The sequence below is a fragment of the Cibotium barometz genome, chromosome 35 (genome assembly GCF_041138505.1).
Source record: "Cibotium barometz isolate CiBa-2024 chromosome 35, ASM4113850v1, whole genome shotgun sequence".
Lineage (NCBI taxonomy): Eukaryota > Viridiplantae > Streptophyta > Polypodiopsida > Cyatheales > Cibotiaceae > Cibotium > Cibotium barometz.
The window spans coordinates 11437427-11455717 of NC_141080.1; the positions used below are offsets into that span (position 1 = coordinate 11437427).

The following is an 18291-nucleotide window of genomic DNA, read 5'->3' on the forward strand; positions in this document are numbered from 1 at the left end:
GTTGTCATCACTTACGCCAAATATCTCCTCCATCACTGCATCATGTCTTGTCTGCCTCCTTGAGATGGATGTTCTTCAATCCTAGTCTCATTCACTTTTCCTTTGCCAAAAAGTTGAACGAGAGTAGTTTGACTCATCTAGCAAAATATTAAGAGCAATCAAATCATCACTAATCATCGATACCAAACACTTGCAAGTAAATACAATTTCATATATGAGCATAGTGAAAAAAATCAAGTTTTGTCTAACCTTTGTTTGTATATTCATGCCTCTTTTGATGATTTGAAGGTGCACCGGAAGTTGCCGAGACGAACATCTTTAAGATCAAAAGCAAATTATGCAAAGACTAAATCAAAATTAGAGTCTCTCTCTCTCTCTCTCTCTCTCTCTCTCTCTAACACGTCAGCCATATCCATGTTCTGCATGCTCTGTGAATGCATGGCATACACATGCTTTTCTTGTGTATGCTTTTCTTGTGTATATGACCTTCACATGAAGGGAAGTCTTTGTAAAAAGTAAAGCATTCCATGTGTTGTATTTAAGTACTTTCCAAAGCCTCTGTTACATGGATATTTACATGGATAAGACACAGTGTGTATTATATGCTTTTGTATGTTCAAATACTCACTTTGTTCAGATTATTGATCCCCATGATTGACATACCACTCCCTTCAGAACTCTCAATTTAAGAGCAAGGTGATTGTACATAAGGCCTGCCTTCATGTATTAACACCCTTCATCTTTTTACGCAAGACACATGGGGTTCATTTTGTTTGATTCATGCAACCAAGGAGTGTCCTTACTTTTACATTATTGTTCAGACTACTAAAAGCAGTAAGGATAGCTCATGAAGATACTACACATGCATGTAGGTACTCTTTAAGCATATGGTCTGATGCAATGCATACATCATAGAGGTGCATACACATGAATGTATGCATACAGTGTACAAATGTATATTCAACTTGCAATACACATTGAAGGAAGACAGTAAAATAGCTAGTAGCTACCTTTGGTTGCACAAGGGGCGTTTGCCCAAGTCCGGAAGGCAGCCCAGAGTCCTTGTGTCGTCCTGATGGCGCAGCCCTGCCCCTGCTCTCGACTACTACAGCCTGCTTCAATCTTGCGATGCCTCAAGGTCTGCGTCCTTCACTACCTCGGAGAGCTCTCCGTTGTTCTCATTGCTTGCGCTGGCTCTCAGGTGGACACGTTATCAAGATAACGATAGTTAAAAGCCTTAAAAAATCAAGCTTAAAAATAGCATATTAGCATGAGGTAGTAACGAGTTCAATTCTCATGAGTCCATGACTCGCTATTAATTATATATTTAGGCCCATATATATATATATATATATATATATATATATATACCCATGACTCCTTAGGGGTTTTTATAGGGTTTCTTTTGACGCCTTAGTCCCATTGGTAAGATTTTGTGTTGACACCTTAGAGCATTGTGCAAGGTGTATTTGACGCCCAAATTTGTCGATGACGCCCAAAATGGGTATCAAATTTCAGGCCTGCTTGTGAGGTTTGAGGAGAACGACATGGGGCTTGATAAACTCGTCACGCAACTTTGGCGGGACAAGGGACACACACATTACCCATTTGCAAAGGGGAGTTAAATTTTTTTTTTTTGGCTCGGAAACATTATTTTGATAAGAGTATATCTTCAACTCCCACCTTGACATTTTCTCTTACAATTGTGGGTTTGCATGCTTGCTTAGAGAGTCACTCCGAGACCATGGCGGACATGGCTCTGTGCAGCTGCAGCAAACTGAGCACCTCCTTTCTGCCTACGCAGAATACTCTCTCCTCTTCAGACACGCTCTTTTCAGCTCTCCTACGCTTACCCTTATCAAGCCATCATGATCAATACAAGCACAAGCAGCAGCAGCAGCATCACTGCATCACAGCGACGACTGCAACAACCACGCGTCCGAGGAAGGGCAACAGGATAATGACGAAGGAGGGCAGGCCCTTGCCACCTCGCCGTAAGCTCCTTGGTGTGCGGGACGCCATACTGAAACCCCCCCTGGACGACACCCGCCTTGCAGACAAGTTCCTGCGAAGCCCCCAGCTCTCCCTCAAAACCCTACCCTTGCTCAGCTCATGCCTTCCCCATGCCCCCCTCCGCGCAGAAGACGAAGAATGGATGGAGGAAAACTTCCCCGAAATCAAAGAGGCGCTTGGTTACCCCCTCCCGGGCATGGAAAACCCTGCCTCTCCAGACAGCCCCCTCTTCCACCTTGATACCCTCATTTTTCTAGCATTTCAACACCCAGAGAGCAAAAGAGGTAAGGCTAAGTATGTAAAGGTTGGGCATTCCCGGCTAGCTTTTCTCGGAGAGTATGTCTTGGAGCTTGCCCTGGTGGAGTTTTTCCTGCTCCGGTACCCCCGAGAGACCCCGGCTTGCATGAGGGAGCGCATCTTCGGCTTGATAAACAAGAAGGTGCTCCCCCAGTGGATCAGATCAGCATCTCTGGATGGCCCTATCTTTCCGGATGGCATGGATACAGCTAGAACAGATTTGAGGCTGCAGTCTGTCAGGTAGGACATGTGTGGCATGGAGAGAGAGAGAGAGTTGATGAGTTAAGAATTGGTTGTGCACGAGCCCAAGTAACTATTTGGAGTTTTTGCAGCCTCTGCGTGAATGTACAACATTCTGGCAGAATTCAACATTTAAGAAGCTGAAAAATTGCCATCGTTTGCCTCTTGCTTGGCGCCAAAGTCTCCTACAACGTGTGAACTTGCTTACACACACTTCTATTGCCACATAGCCATATCCCGCCCCTTTATGCCAGGGATAGCCTTGACTGTTCCAAAAGATAAGCTCAACACTGCGTCCTTGAGTCTATAGGAGCAATCTCAACACTGCTATCTTACTTGAGTAATCCCATAGACGGTGCTTCCTTCCAAAATCATCATCTTTATTTGAAGCAAACGATTTCCCATGTCCTTCATAAGTTTTTTTTAAACCTCTTTTTCTTTTGGCATGGGACCATGGCTCCTAGTAGGAGGTTCCCTGCGAGTAGTTTCTGCTGGATTTATAAATAGTTCAGCTCTTCAAGCTTGTTTTTACTTCTCTGCTTTGTCTTACATGGCTGCCTGCATATCTGTTGTAATAGCCACTTTTATGACTTGCTCTTTGAGGTGAGCAATATCCCTCTATTCAGTTCCTGACTTGGTAGTGCATGGGGCATCTAGCAGCAATGAGGCTTTTGTATGTTAGGATGGAAACTCTTGTGGCTGCAATCTCTCTATGCATGCCCTAATCTAATTCACTGTGTGTTTTCCTTTTCATCTCTCTTCGGGCTTGGCACATGAATGAATGAGAGAGAGAGAGAGAGAGAGAGTGTCCACCATTGAAATCTCAGGATGACAAACAATTTGGTTATTTGATAGCAATTTTGCACGTTCTTTTCTAATAAAAGTTCATGGTTATGCCAGGGGAGTATTTTGGGCTCTTGTTGGAGCTTTGTATCTCTGTATGGGCATGGGGGAAGTCTACCGGCTTCTTTTTGAAGTATATGGGTTGGATCCTGATGATAAAACCTGCCAGCCAAGAGCAAGACTAGGTCGCGGAGATGTCGATTATGTCTTTGCTCCATTTGATGAAAAGCAAGTGGAATGGCAAGACCTTACTACTATCAAGGCAAGAAATGCTTTGTATGAGCCATGACAAATCTCTAGGGAATAAAAAAATTCCTTCTTCATTATGGACAGAGCATCTAATTTCTTGTTTGCATTTGCAGAGTGCAGATGATGCTCTTTTTGCGAAGCCACTGCTTTACAGGGCATGTGTGCCACCTGGTATGCAACGCTTTAGAGGGAATCTTTGGGAGATAGATAGCCTCCCCCAAGTGCTCCAAAGAATGGGATATCCGCTGCCAACTTTGGGTGAAGATCCTGCCATTATGATGGCCAGAAATGCAGAGCTAGAGCTTGGTCTTCAGGTGTGGTACACATAAGCTTGTATTCTTCAGCTAATTAAGCTAAGTGATATCAAAACTGCCTTAATACCCATGTGGCAAGGCCCTTGCCACTTGGGAATTGTGTTTAAGGTTGTTTTACGCTCTTAGTATCTCTTGTAAGTGAAGTCTTTCTTTTGAGATGATTTTTCTCACTTCTGAGGGTTTCCGCAAGTGAAATTTTTCTTTTGAGATGTTTCACAAAATATATGTAGAGTTACTATTCCCCAAAACTTTGCCAACAGTAGGAGAGCCTGGTTCATTGGATATCATTTTTGTAAGGCATGCACGATCAATCCCCAATGGAGGCATAGTTTCTTTCCATATGTGTACAGAACCCTTTGATGTGTAATGTACTTTGCATTCCATATGAAACATTTTATACAACACCATATCGAATGCAAAAGCTTGTTCCAAAACTCTCTAGGTTCAGTTTATCTTGAATCTTATAGGGCAGCCTGTATGCATCCTCCACAGAGTAAACTGTGGTCGTGTTCACCACTCTTTGTTTACAAGAGAACAAGAGTAGTCTACCCAGTGCCATTAGGACCTGGACACAAGGTGAACTATGTAATGTAGTCGTTGCATAATGCACCTAAACACTTGTTTCTGTACCTTGAAATGTAAATACACATTACTGAGATTGGCATCGAGGCACGGGCTTGAGCTTGGCTTCTCATAATGGCCTCGGTCTCTCAAAGAAGCTTTTAGGCCATGAAGCACATCAACCTTGTGTTACATGGGCTAGTGGAAGATGCATGTTTAAGGGGTGTGATTAGCTACTTTGGTGTGTTAGCGTTAGTGTTGAAGAGGAAAGGAGAGAAATAGTACTCTAGACACCCGGTTGGGGCCCAATAACTCAATGAAGGGCCCCAACCTTGCAATGTATGTGCTTTATTATGAAGTTGAATTGAGTACAATGCAGATTTTATCCTTGACCAGAAGAACCTGTGGAATCTGGAAACTGTTAGAAATTGTGCATCTCTGTGTATTTGGGGTGTGCCCATGTGTTCGGTATTTATGCTATTTATACTTTTTATCCCTTTAGTAGGTCATGAGAGGCTGTCGGCCAGCTCTTTCTGCAGTCGGCCAGCCTCCTTTCATCACTATAAAAGGGGCCTTCATGTTATCCAATCCCTGCACTTTGTACATCACCTCTTGCTGGCTATTGCCATTGTAAAGCTTCATGCTATTATAAAAGATGACCTTGTCCACAAGCTCTCTATCTCCTTTGCTCCCTCTCTCTCTCTTGTATTGTCTATGCTTCCGCCTGTGCATACTCCAACATGGTATCAATCGCTTAGGTGCCTGGCGACTGGTGTGTAGCTCCACTGTCAACTACCCAAGTGACCGGATGACCATAGGGAAGAGTTGGATGGGCCTCAATGATGGGCATAGGAGGATTGTCAGGTAACTGATAGATCTGAATGAAGGTAGAGGCTTTCCCCCGCGGATGGCCTCATCTAGGTCTTTGTTTCTTCTTTCTTTTTGGAGGATTGGCTAGAGTCAACCTTAAATGTGACCTGAGCGAAATTGGCCGAGGGGCCGGGATGAGGTGTAAGGGAAGACCAATCAGACATCTCTTCCGGGGTGGTGAAAGAAACTGACTGGGAGGGTGGGGCTTGAGCAACCTGACCAGGGGATCACCACTGAGAGGATCGTGGCCAAGTTGAACCATTGCCTTGTTGCTGGGTCCTTGGCGGGGAGCCCTGCAAAGTAGGTGCTGGATTATTACCCCCTCTTGATCTTCAATTTGGGGCATTGCTACCACCTTGGTTGTTTTGGCGGTTGGAGTTAGTGGTGTTGGAGGTGTTGCCTCTATTTTCCTTGGCTTTAAAAACACACTCATCATCAAAATGTCCAAGCATTTGGCAATAAGTGCAAAATCTGTTCTTTTTGGAAATATTTTACCATTGGGGAATGGGTGTTGAGGCAGGGTTTTTGGAATCAGTATTGTTGCCGGGAGGTTTGCCTTGATTACTTGAGTTGCTGTTCCCCTTTCCTTGCTGTCGTTTTTGAGTAGAGGTGGTATTGGACACAAGGGTCCCCTCTTGAGTGGAGGAGGAAGAGGATGACTTCTTGAGATGAAATTGGTCATGCATTCGAGCGAAGCGCAAGAGTTGGCACTCACACTCATATAGGTTAGGCATAGGTTCTAAACTAATGATCAATGTGACAAAAGTAAAGAAACTAGGCGGCAACTTGTTTAGTAATAGTGTAAAATGGTAGGTGAGTAGATATGATCCTCTACACAAGAGAGCCTAACATAACCTTACCTCAAGCTAACATCAAGAGACCATAGCCTAAGCCTCAAGATAACATAGCCTTGGCCTCCAAGCCTCCCTTGAGTGTGCCCCATGCCCCTATTATATAGGAGGGCCCTCAAGTGACTCTTGACTCTCCATTTCCCATGTGTGACCCTTGGATGCTTGACCCTAACCTTAACCCTTAAGGTTAGTCCTAACCCATGCTCTACTAGAGCTTGTTCCCATGCTCCCATGCTCACAAGCCTAATGTGGGTTAGTCTTCTAGTATATGCACACATAATGTGCATATAACATACTTTCCCTCTCTCAAAACATTGCACTCTTGCAATGAAAAGAAGGAGAACTGCACTGAACAATATCAACCGACTCCCAAGTCGAATCCTCTATTTTTCTATCTTTCCACCCAATTTTAACCTCAGGGATTAGTCAACTACAAAGTTTCCTTTCCCCGAATTCAAGTACCTTATCAGGTTCATGTGGAACATAGGATAAATCTTCGACTTCAACGAGTTCTTAAGGACTAACTATGTTATCCTCACCTCCTAGTTTTCCTTTCAATCTATTGATATGAAAAACTGGATGAACTCTAACATGTGGAGGTAGTTTAAGTTCAAACGCAACCGTGCCAATCCGATGTATAAATCAAAATGGACCACAATATCTAGGAGATAAATTCGAGCATTTTCCTATTGACAAAGTCTGAGAATCTTTAGGAACATTAAAATAAACCAACGCTCCTGGTTCAAAAGACCGAGATGAGTGTCCCCTATCAGTATAAAACTGTGCCCTATCTTGAGCACTCTTGATAGAATCCCGAGCTTCGGTTAGCATTTCTTGCATATCACGCAAGAAATCCCTCGATGCATTAAGCTCGATGTCCTTAAGACCGATATCAATAGGTGTCCTAGGTTGATATCCATACATAAGCATGAACGGACTAAAACCAATAGCCGTATGTTTAAAACTGTTATAGGCAAATTGTATCATTGGAAGATATTTTTTCCAATTTGATGCTTTTCGAGAGACATATGTACGAAGCATCTTTTCTACAATCTGATTCATACACTCTGTTTGTCCATCAGACTGCAGATGATCAGAGGAATTCATACTCAAAGTAATTTCCTTGTTGTAAACCATTCGGAATAAAGTAGGAAAACATAGCATTATAACAGCAGAAACCAGAGATTCATCGGCGTCCCGACGTACCCACATCTGCACATGGAATAATCGACATCCCGAGTTACCCATATCAACATAGAGAGTCATCAGCATCTCGATGAGTCACATATGCCCATCTGTAAACCATCAGGTTGATTGTATAAATCACCTTAAGTACGAAACTAGAGAAAGAAATGCCAACAAAGGAAGAATCCAAATTTTCTTATCTGAACACAACAAGATAAACTCGTTGAACTCTGAAGAAAGAAATTTCAACAAGTGAAAATGTCGACGATATTACACTCATCAATACATGCAGGCTATAGATAAAAGAAGTTTATCTAGAGAATGTCCACACTATAACTTCTAGTGAATTTAGAAAATGAGATTGTCTTTGAATGTTGAGGTCAAGATGCTAAGTGATGTAAGCAAACCAACAATCTTGAGCCCAAATTATCCCATAAGATAATATATGTGAGGGATCACTAGCGTCCCATACCACCATGATACCACCCATACATACCTTACCAATTTGAAACTCCCTAGTATGCCGTCTAGGAAATATGAATAAAATCCTGTATTAAAGGAATAAAATGGCCTTATCCCAGAGACTCACATACTAAAACCTGTCTCTATATACCTAAGACTACATCAAGGAATAACTCTTTCCGAGTACATCATTAGAAAAGAAATTGAATTATTGGTGTCTTTCTAATGATAACTATCCAATAAACACAATAAAGTTGGGGTAGAAAAAATAACTCACCTAGATACATAAACAACTAGGTATCTGAGTTGGAATATGTACAAGAGTACATAAAACTTGAAAAACATCCAATAAAATCCACCAAAACAAACCGATCAACTAACCCATGATAGAATTTGTCTTAGGCTTAAGAAAGTAAGCACAAAGCACACTTAAACAAGTGCAAAATAAATTATCATGGAAAAGTGTCAAAGGTGAAACACACTTTGAACACAGATTATAGCCATCAAAAGAAATTAAGAAACATGTCCAAAAAGAATGGCTAAACAATGGTAAAAAATATCATGAAAACATCGTTGAGAAATAATCCAAACAGAAATGACTATTAATACGAGATATAATCGTATTAATAATATGTGAATAACTCGCATCAATCTAATGTCAGCATGAGAAAACGTACTTCAACATTAAATAACTCTTGAAAATATTAAATTCTCGAGAAAAAGAATTGTAACAGCTTTAAAGCATGTTCTTCTACGCATGTTGAGGTATTGTCTTTTATGTTATTTTTCGATCCATTGTCGGTGATGACTTGGACCACATGTTGTGAGCCAACCTCAATAGCTTGCCGAATGTGTCCATATAATATATATCCACTCACCCGTGATACGCAAACCAGGGGCCCGAGGCATCAACAACATGCACTAATGTTATGCTGTCACAAGAAGAGACCAAGACATTGGTCATGTGTTGCCGCCTCTAGAGTGCATGATAAACAAGGTGTCAAAGTGTATGATGTAACACAAATTACAAATGCATAAGAAGATCAAAGGAAAAAAGGAGAAGATTGGAGGCTTACTATGTCACTCCATCCATCGGAAACGATAGAGCATCCATACCACTGCCAACATGTCCTCAATCCCGTCAACTCATTTTTTATTTGGTTGACTTGATTTGTCAAGTGTGTAGTCGTCAAAGACTCAGAGATGATGGGATTTAAGCTGGAAGCTCCTGTGGCGGCCGCGAGACAACTAATGCATTATAAAACTTATGGTATGCAGGCACACGAGCAATGTTGAAGGGAAGATTACATTGATAGAAGAATTGATGCTTGGTGATTTGTGCCTCTTGCTTTAGCATTGGAGCATACTGTGATGCAAGAGTGCTTTGATTACCATGCGAGGATGGTCTACCTGTCAAAACCCCATCGGATCTTCTCGTGGAACGCTCCTGGTACAAGACTTGAAACCTGCAAACAAAACAAACAAACAAGAAGGGGGTGCAGGCCTGACTCACCTCCCAACCATGACAGCCGTGGACAAGCCCACAAGACTTGGCTGTCCCCACCGAGCCACGAGCTGAGCTAACTAGATGGACATACCGACCAATCTCTACCTCGTGACGTCCCATACCGCCACGAAGCTACCCTTGCGGGCCTTGAGACTGCTGCCGGCCTCGGCTCCATGAAGCAGTTGTCATGTGCATCATAGATGCCATGGACATTCTCAGGGCTAGATCCAGAAGAGGCAGCCAGATAAAGAGTAGAACCAAGATGAAAGAGTACAGAGCACTTGTGGCAGTGTAGACTGGAGACTGGCGTGGAGAACAAGCTGAAGATCAGAAGTGTGTCGGCTGCAGGATATTGGTGCTGGCTGCACAGAAGGGATTGTCGGCTGCTCATGGAGGTGGTCGGCTGAACCAGCAAACAAGGGCAGCATCAGGCGCATCAAGATCCAGGAGGAGGACCAAGTCGGCTGAGTTAAAAGTCATTTAATGTATTCAGAACTGGCCGACCAGCAGTCGGCCAGCTCCTACCTTGTCCAAGAATCCTATAAAAGGCACCAAGTGCTCATAGAATTAATCATTCAGCCCACTAGGGGTTTGGATCAGTAGGGTCCTAGTCTAGGGCAGAATTTTGGGTGTTTTACCACCTTTTCTAGAAGGCAGCCTAGGGCTGCAGATATGTACCTTTTTGTACCATAGTATATACTGAATTTCCAGCACTTCTCACTCACTCTCTCTACTCTCTCTCTACCTGCGTTTTTGCATCAGATGGTGCGTTTTGCATCAGAAAGTTTCCAAGAGTGTTTAGGGCTGAAAGAAGACTACCCAGAGCTTCCGCATGTTACAGCAGGTGCACGTCTGCACTAGATCCAAGCTCCTGACCATAGAGCTCTCACAAATCATGCGAGACTCTATATGACTAATGACTAACCTTGGCCACCCTTTTATAGGCTCTTGGCCGGTCATCGAGCATCGACACTTGGGCGCCCGTCCGTCCATACTTGGGTGCCCGCCCGTTAGTCTATCCCTAACTTAGCTCGCCAATCAGCCTGCTCCAAGCTTCCTCGAAGCTAGTCTTGTGTGCGTGTAGCACACGGTAGATACACACTGTCACCATTTGGCCACCCGAATGGTTCACTCTTGCTTTCACACTATGTACATATTGGATTGGTGTCCATGGCTTATGGAATGTGCCTATGCATGTGATTGACACGTGTCATGCTACATAGTTGGATATGATATTCCGCTGGGACTTGACATTATCATGCCCGAAATATCTGGAGGACTTGGCTTTCCGCTGGGACTTGTGCCTTTGTGTACATGCCCGGAAACGCCTGGAGGATTGGCTTTCCACTGGGTCTGGTATCGCATATACTTGCCTGGAAACGCCTGATCTTATATGGTTTCATGAACGGAAATTGCTCATGCCAATGCTGCATTGCATAGCATCTTTATGTGCTTGCTTGCAATTGAAATTGCATGCTGTTTTCATGCTTGCTTGACCAATGTGTAGTTCTGGGTAAGGGGACGCCCGCCCGTGAACCGTGCGTGTGAAACTGTCTGCTGACATGGTTATGTGGCATGTGAACAGGTGGTAAGTATTACCCAATCTAGGCTCAAATAGCCCTTAGGACTTGGCCAATATTTATAAGTGAGTGCGTTCCCACTTCATTAAAGTTTGGGCGCTCAAAAGTCACTTATAAATTATGACCGCTTCCAAGTTCACACTCACTGAAGTCCCGAGGCGGACAAGACTCAATGTCCAGGATCTGATCGTCCCTTTTTACTCATAAACGGGCATCTCCCCATGTCCCCTCACCTGATTGGACCCCAATTCACTCACTTATTAAGAGAAAATTCGTGTTTTCTCTTCATGAGGATTTTTGGAGGCTAAAAACTCTGTTTTTCCACCATTTCTCTCCATTTCCAAGCTCTCCATAGCCATACCCAACTTGCTAGGGTGTTTTCCAAGCTTCCAAGAGTGTTTCCAAGTGCTAATCACTCTCCTACTCACTCCCAATGACTGAAATTCAGCAAAACAGCTCTCATTTTTGCTGTAATTTCTGGTCTTTTTGTTGAAAACCCTAATTTCAGCCTTCCTTTCTCAAGTTGAACCATAGGGGAAGCTTTCCCAGGGTTCCCTTCATCCTCTTGAAGATTTTTGTCGCGAAGGATTGCGGCAAATCGAAGATATTGACACTTCTAAAGCTTCCAACGCGAAGGCTTCCGCTTGCAACAACTTCTATGAAGACTGGTAAGCTAATTGGACAATGTGTATTCAGTAGAAGGGCAGGACTCCTTGTTTAGCCGCCCTGTGTAGTATTTCTCTTGTCCTATGTGCTCTTGAAGATGTTGCTACCTTGCTTGGTAGAACATAGAGCCAATGGTAGAGAATATGGGCACTGAAGACGGGCCGGGCATCAAGGCAGCTTCTTGGTGATCTACATCGACATACCATTGTTTTCTAAATGCTGAATTTCATATGCATTGGCATGGAGGATTTGGCAATGGATGCCCGTGAAGCTATGTATTGAATTTCTCCAATAGTAATACAATTTACTCAAGGGAGGAGTCGGCCGTTCTGGCTCATTGTGTGTCTCTTGTCAATTCAGCAATTTACTTCTTGTATATGAGCAAGTGTCCTTCAAATCTTAGTGTATTTAAGTGTATTGATTAGCATTGTGTTCAACCAAGTTACATTGGTATTAGAGCATACGGTTCTCTTTCACTTCTATTGTGAGAGACGATCACCGTGAACACTAGCTATCTCTACACTTAGAACATTATGGACAGCCATACAATGAATGTTGGAGATGCTAATACAAGAGGCAGGGACATTGAAATGCATGCCTCCAATGCTTTACAGGATGAGCAAACTCATGTGGTGCACAATAGGGAACATGAATATGTGGGACAGCCGTCCCGTGGCAAAGAGAAGATGCAAGAAGAGGAGTCCATAGTCTTGAGGGCTGAACTTACTCGTATGCAGGCTCTTCTCTATGCACAACAAGAAGAATTGAATCTCTATCGCCGCGAGGATCCATTGGTACATGATCGTTTGAAGGCCAAGAAAGCTGAATCTTATATGGATCATGCAATGGCAATGATTGCTCAAGAGTTGCAGATGCAACCGAGGGATGCAACACGTGCATACTTGGCTCGTACCGAGGATGCCTATGCAGAAAAGGCAAATATCCCACATGTCTTGGAATCCCCACAAGTGTCCGAACAAGAACTTATGTCTAAGAGGATAAATCTCGCTATGGGAGAGGAACAATCAGTGACTTCACGCCATGCGGGAATACCACATGTAGCCTGTGAAGGATACAATGTTTATGGCAGTGGTCAAAATATATGTCAAATGCCATTGCTGGCTGAAAATGTGCATATGGTTCCGGATGTGCAGGGCAACACTTCACATGATAGCAAAGATAGGGTTGTATGCAAAGCTTGGGAACAACTCAAGAATCAGCCCGCTTTGTTTATGTTTGATGATTGTGCAACGGAGAATTTCATATCCACTCAGATGGCAGCTGCTTTGGGTATTGAAGTGGAGGACATGGGTCCTCAAATTGAAACAGGGGCTGCCTTTGTTGGTAGAGAAGTGCAGGTCATGCCTATTTTTGGCTATGTGGATCATGAGGATTTTCTTGTGGCGCCTTTGAATGGCTGTGATGTATTGCTTGGAAAGCCTTGGCATACACGTATTGATCCATGCAAGGCTTACAAGACAGGATCACCTTCATGCATAAAGGCCGAGAACATGTAATTGATGCTGGTGAAGAGGGTGATACCATTCCCCTTGTATCTCATGTACAAATTAAGAAAGTAATGAAAAAGAGTATTTTTGCGTACTTGATTTTTGTACGAGATCCGGTTGAGGAAAATGATGTACATGTAAACACTCTTAGTAATGATAGACTGAAATTTTTGAGCACAATGATTGTTTTGCTGATGAGTTACCAAATGAGTTGCCACCTATACGACCGGAAGATCATCGCATTGATCTTGTGCCGGGTAGCTCACCACCTAATCGGCCAGCCTATCGTGTAAGTGCATCCCAAAAAGAGGAGATCATGAAGCAAGTGAATGAGCTTCTTGAGAAGGGTTTGGTTCAGCCAAGCTCTTCCCCATATTGTTACCCGTCCTCTTAGTTCAAAAGAAGGATGGATCCTTTCGTATGTGTGTGGATTATAGAGCTTTGAATAAGCTTACCATCAAGAATCGGTTTCCGATTCCACGCATAGACGACATCCTTGACAAGCTGGATGGATCGGCATGCTTAAGCCGAATTGATCTCAAGAGTGGATATCATCAAGTGCGTGTAGTGCCTGAGGATGTACACAAAACTGCTTTCAGGACAGCATTTGGGCTTTATGAGTATCTTGTTATGCCTTTTGGTCTTACAAATGCCCCGGCTACATTCAATAGAATGATGGATCGCATATTCCGTGGGTACAGGAAATTTACAGGTGTCTTCTTTGATGACATCCTAGTCTTCTCGAAGACCGAAGAAGAGCATAAAGCTCATTTGGCTATTGTTTTTGAAGAGCTCCATAAGCATAAACTCTTCATAAATGCAAAGAAGAGTGAGTTCTTCTTGTCAGAGATACATTATCTTGGGCATATTGTGTCCAAAGATGGAGTGCGGATGGATTCTGCAAAGATTGATGCAATTCGGAATTGGCCCGAATTGAGTTCGGTGCATGAGATCTGTAGTTTTCTTGGATTATGCTCTTACTACCGCAAGTTCATTCCAAGACTCGAAACCTGCAAACAAAACAAACAAACAAGAAGGGGGTGCAAGCCTGACTCACCTCCCAAACATGACAGTCGTGGGCAAGCCCACAAGACTTGGTTGTCTCCATCGAGCCACGAGCTGAGCTAACTAGATGGATGTACCGACCAATCTCTACCTCGTCACGTCCCATACCGCCACGAAGCTACCCTTGCGGGCCTTGAGACTGCTGCTGGCCTCAGCTGCGTGAAGCAGGTGCACGTCTGCACTAGATCCAGGCTCCTGACCATAGAGCTCTCACAAATCATGCGAGACTCTATATGACTAATGACTAACCTTGGCCACCCTTTTATAGGCTCTTGGCCGGTCATCGGGCATCCACACTTGGGCGCCCGCCCGTCCATACTTGGGTGCCCGCTCGTTAGTCTATCCCTAACTTAGCTCGCCAATCAGCCTGCCTAGCTCCAAGCTTTCCCAAACCTCGAAGCTAGTCTTGTGTGTGTGTAGCACACGGTAGATACACATTGTGCACATGACACTACCCCTCTTTTTTCTGAAGCCTTGAAAAGGCCATGTGCTTGAAGGAATAGGGAGTGTGTCATGAGTCTCATCTATGGGAAGGTTTGATAAAGACTCACCATATGAGGAGAATCCACCATAGCCGCACGTGAGGGTGCTCCATCCATAGCGGTACACATACAACTTCCCATTCTTCTTCGAAAATATTACTATTGGTGACAACCAAGTTACCTTATCCATCCTTTTGCAAGCCATGATTGGCATTGTTAGATTCCACATGGCTAGAAAATGCCACATTATAGGATAAGTTGTGAGCTTGGGGCCAATGGTTGCCCGCCTCCTCTCTGAATTTGCTTTGCAACTTCTACACACTCCTCAATTCGCTCTCAAGGTAGTGGAGGGCGCATGAGTGGACGCACTTCTTGAAATTTTTCCGCCGAAACGACCTCACTCACACAATAGCATCCATGTGACCCTTGCTTTCCCTCCCAAGTGAAATGAGCTCTTGCACGGGTGCTACTACCATGCAAGACATCTCCACAATACTTGCACACTACACATTTGGTGCCGGAGGTCCCATACTTGTGGATGAATATGGTGTCATCCCACACATTCCAAGTATTATGGTCATTTCTGTTGTGGCGAGGCATTATGGAATTTGAGGCTAGAAAAATAGATTTATAGGATTAAAGGGGAAATTTGGAAAAGGAGAGGAAGTGGAAGAAAAGACGAAGGAGAAGAAAAGGGGAGGAAATGGAACAAGGGAAGAAGGGAGAAGAAGGGAGGAAAAGGGGAGGAAGTGGATGAAGGAGAAGAAGGGAGTAAGGAGAAGAAGAGGAGGAGACAAGAAGAAGGGAGAAGAAAAGAGGAGCAAGGGCACTTGGGTGGCGACCTGCAAGCAGATCGTGAGTAGGCGGCCAGGCGGCGACCAGGTGAGCACGTGGCGAGGAGATTGTGGGCGAGGTGAGCAAACGTGTGGCGAACAGCGGGGAGGCAGATCGAAAACGCTACATCAAATTTGGGTAAAACGTCCGTGATGGAGGAGTTTTGCCGTTTCGTAGGTTTCGAAATCGCGAAACGTGTTTTTTTGTGACTATGCACCCGATTGGGTCCCAAATACCCTTTGCAGGGTCCGCACCAATGATGGTGTATTTGCTTTATTGAATGATGAGAAAAGACTCAAATCTTCAGATCTTCTCTTGGCTGTAGATTTTCAGCCTATAGATGATCTGGTTGTTGACCTTCAAGCCTCACCTTTGCTTAGGAATTCCCGTGGCTGTCCTGACCCTTGAATACCTTCAGCACTTTGTGAATTATGAGATACCTAGAAGACTTGCTAGCGTATGCTTATGTAGTCTTCATATGTGCTGGTCAATGGATGATTACAGGGGTCGGCCTGCTGGATAAATCCCACCACGACCTGTTTATTATGTCTATCAAATAGGCACCTTATTCCCTTTTGGCTACCCGCCTTGGAGATGTTGTGCAGGCTGCTGCCCAGGCCTGCATGCTGGCCTGTCTTGCTTTCCAGCCTGCCTGGGTGCTGGCCGACTTGGCCCCTAGCCCTTCTAGGCCTGGCCGCCTTGCTGCCCAGGCCTTCCAGGCCTGGCCGACAGCATGCCCAACCATCATGTGGCTGTTGGGCTTGGCCATGGGCCTCCTTGGCCCTAGGGTGACCCATAATGGTTACCCCCTTGGTAGACAAGGGTCTCAAACCCTTTTCTGGGGTAGCCCACATAGCTGGCCCTTGTACATGGAACTACATGCTCTACTTCTCAGATGCCTGGTATCTGGCTACAGCCGAACACCCGGAACACCTGTCATCATTCCAGAGGGTGACTCACAGTAAGGATTGGCACTGTTTCATGTGCGGGACTTGCACACCTGACCAAGACCATGTATGGGACCCGTACACCTGACCTTGGAGGCTTAGAGTGGAGCCCTTGCTGACTCGTCCTAGATTGGGGCTCACAAGGGACTAGTTTCCACTCTAGGTCCTGCACTTGCTTGTACAAATATGTCCACGTGGCATCCAAGTGCGGGATGCACGTGACACTCTCTCCCAAGCTAGGGGGTGGCTCGAAGAAGTGAGCCTTCAGCATCAGCCATAGCATCATCATCATCATCAGCAGCAGCTGCGCATCAACATCATCATCTTCAGCAGCATAACCAGCATGGGAAGGGGCATGGGAACCTGTTGACAGCAGCAACAGCCAGCATAGGGACCTGTGCAGCCAGATGACAGCAGTCTTGTGAAGGCCAGCAGAAAAGGGGGCAAAAAGTGTGGCATTTAAGTCAAGTAAACATCATGTTTTTTTGTCCAGTGGCTGGCCGACAGCTCCCCACACATATATATAAGCATCAAACTATAATTCAGTCATTATCAAGTCATTCCATCAAGTCAGTAGCAGTTATGTAGGGACCCCTTTCGGGACTGACCAAGGGCTCAGTCATGAACAAGCATTAAAAATATTGAAACAGTCACATGTATTTGCATCATGACACACTATTAACTAAAACAAAATATAACTGTTGTGTTTTGGAGGTGTTTAAAGAAGCAGTGGTTTACTTTGACACAAGTACTTTTGCAGCTTTGTTTCACTCACCCTTCAATGTACAAGGTGGAGCATCCTCGGTTTTGCAACGAGAGGTTTGAGTATTTGGGATCAAAGATCCAGGTATTCTTTATGTCTTTATAGTACACCCCCCCTCTTTCCCCCGTGCGTCTTCTTCTGTGGTTGCCTGGCTTTTTTTTTTCTTGTGGGCTTTTCACAAAATGGATGGGGGTACTGTGCAGGATGTTGTGATGGCAGAAAAGCTGCTCATGAAGCACTTGGATGCACCTGGTTTCTTTATTGCAGAAAAGCACCGCAGGCTTCTGTTTAACAGGGTTTGTGGAAAGTACTTTCGTGAGAAGCAGCTGCAAAAGTTTATAATGTATTCAGAGGCACGCCAGGAGCTCTTTGAAAAGGCGAGGCGGCTCAGGAACTTTGCTACCACGGGTGTGTCACTAGCATTGCATGGTTTCGGCTATACTGTTTATGGGAAGGCAGAGGTTAGACGCATTATGTTTGAGCTTTTCGACTTTGAACGGCTGCAGACGCCACCCTAGTCCAATTTTCCCAATCTTTTGCTTGACCCCATGTGTTCATGCCTATGCGGATGACTGCATAAGACTAGCAAGAAGCCGAGGAAGATGCCTATATGGTGAGGCATTGAACCTCACCATATAATGTGTGGATCATAACCTTGAGCCTTGATGATCTAGATTGAGCCGATCTAGATTCTCACAATGTCCACTCGAAATTTTCCTGATGTGAATACAGGCCAAGAATTCTTGTAGTTCACTCATGTAAGGATCAAATTCTTTTGTTTTTCAAAGCCGTTTAAGTAGGGTGCTATATTAGTAAAGAAGCTATTTGTTTGTGTGGCGGTCCTTGTGATGAAACTGCCACTTCACTGGCAAGCAATGATACAAAGCGTGTGCACGAGGGTAAGAGCAGTAGATTGGATCTTTGGGTTTTCTTTTGTAAAATTAAATGAAACGTGTTTGCTCTCCAATTTGAGCATCATTGCTTGCGTCTACTCCTTGCCTTCACTCGAAGATGCCCACCTTTTCTTCCTTTTGTGGCGCTGATCCCATTGATG

The 18291-nt window shown here is 44.3% G+C and overlaps 1 protein-coding gene across 1 annotated transcript; it reads left to right on the plus strand.

Annotated features, from left to right (window-relative positions):
* The first annotated feature begins 1687 nt into the window (after window positions 1-1687).
* Window positions 1688-18069, plus strand: LOC147618155 (Ribonuclease III family protein). The gene is made up of 5 exons (XM_086774574.1): window positions 1688-2550; window positions 3451-3655; window positions 3756-3956; window positions 17235-17321; window positions 17441-18069. Exons 1-5 carry the CDS (start codon window positions 1745-1747, stop codon window positions 17753-17755), a joined length of 1614 nt encoding a protein of 537 aa, XP_086630700.1. The 5' UTR covers window positions 1688-1744; the 3' UTR covers window positions 17756-18069.
* The last annotated feature ends 222 nt before the right edge of the window (window positions 18070-18291 follow it).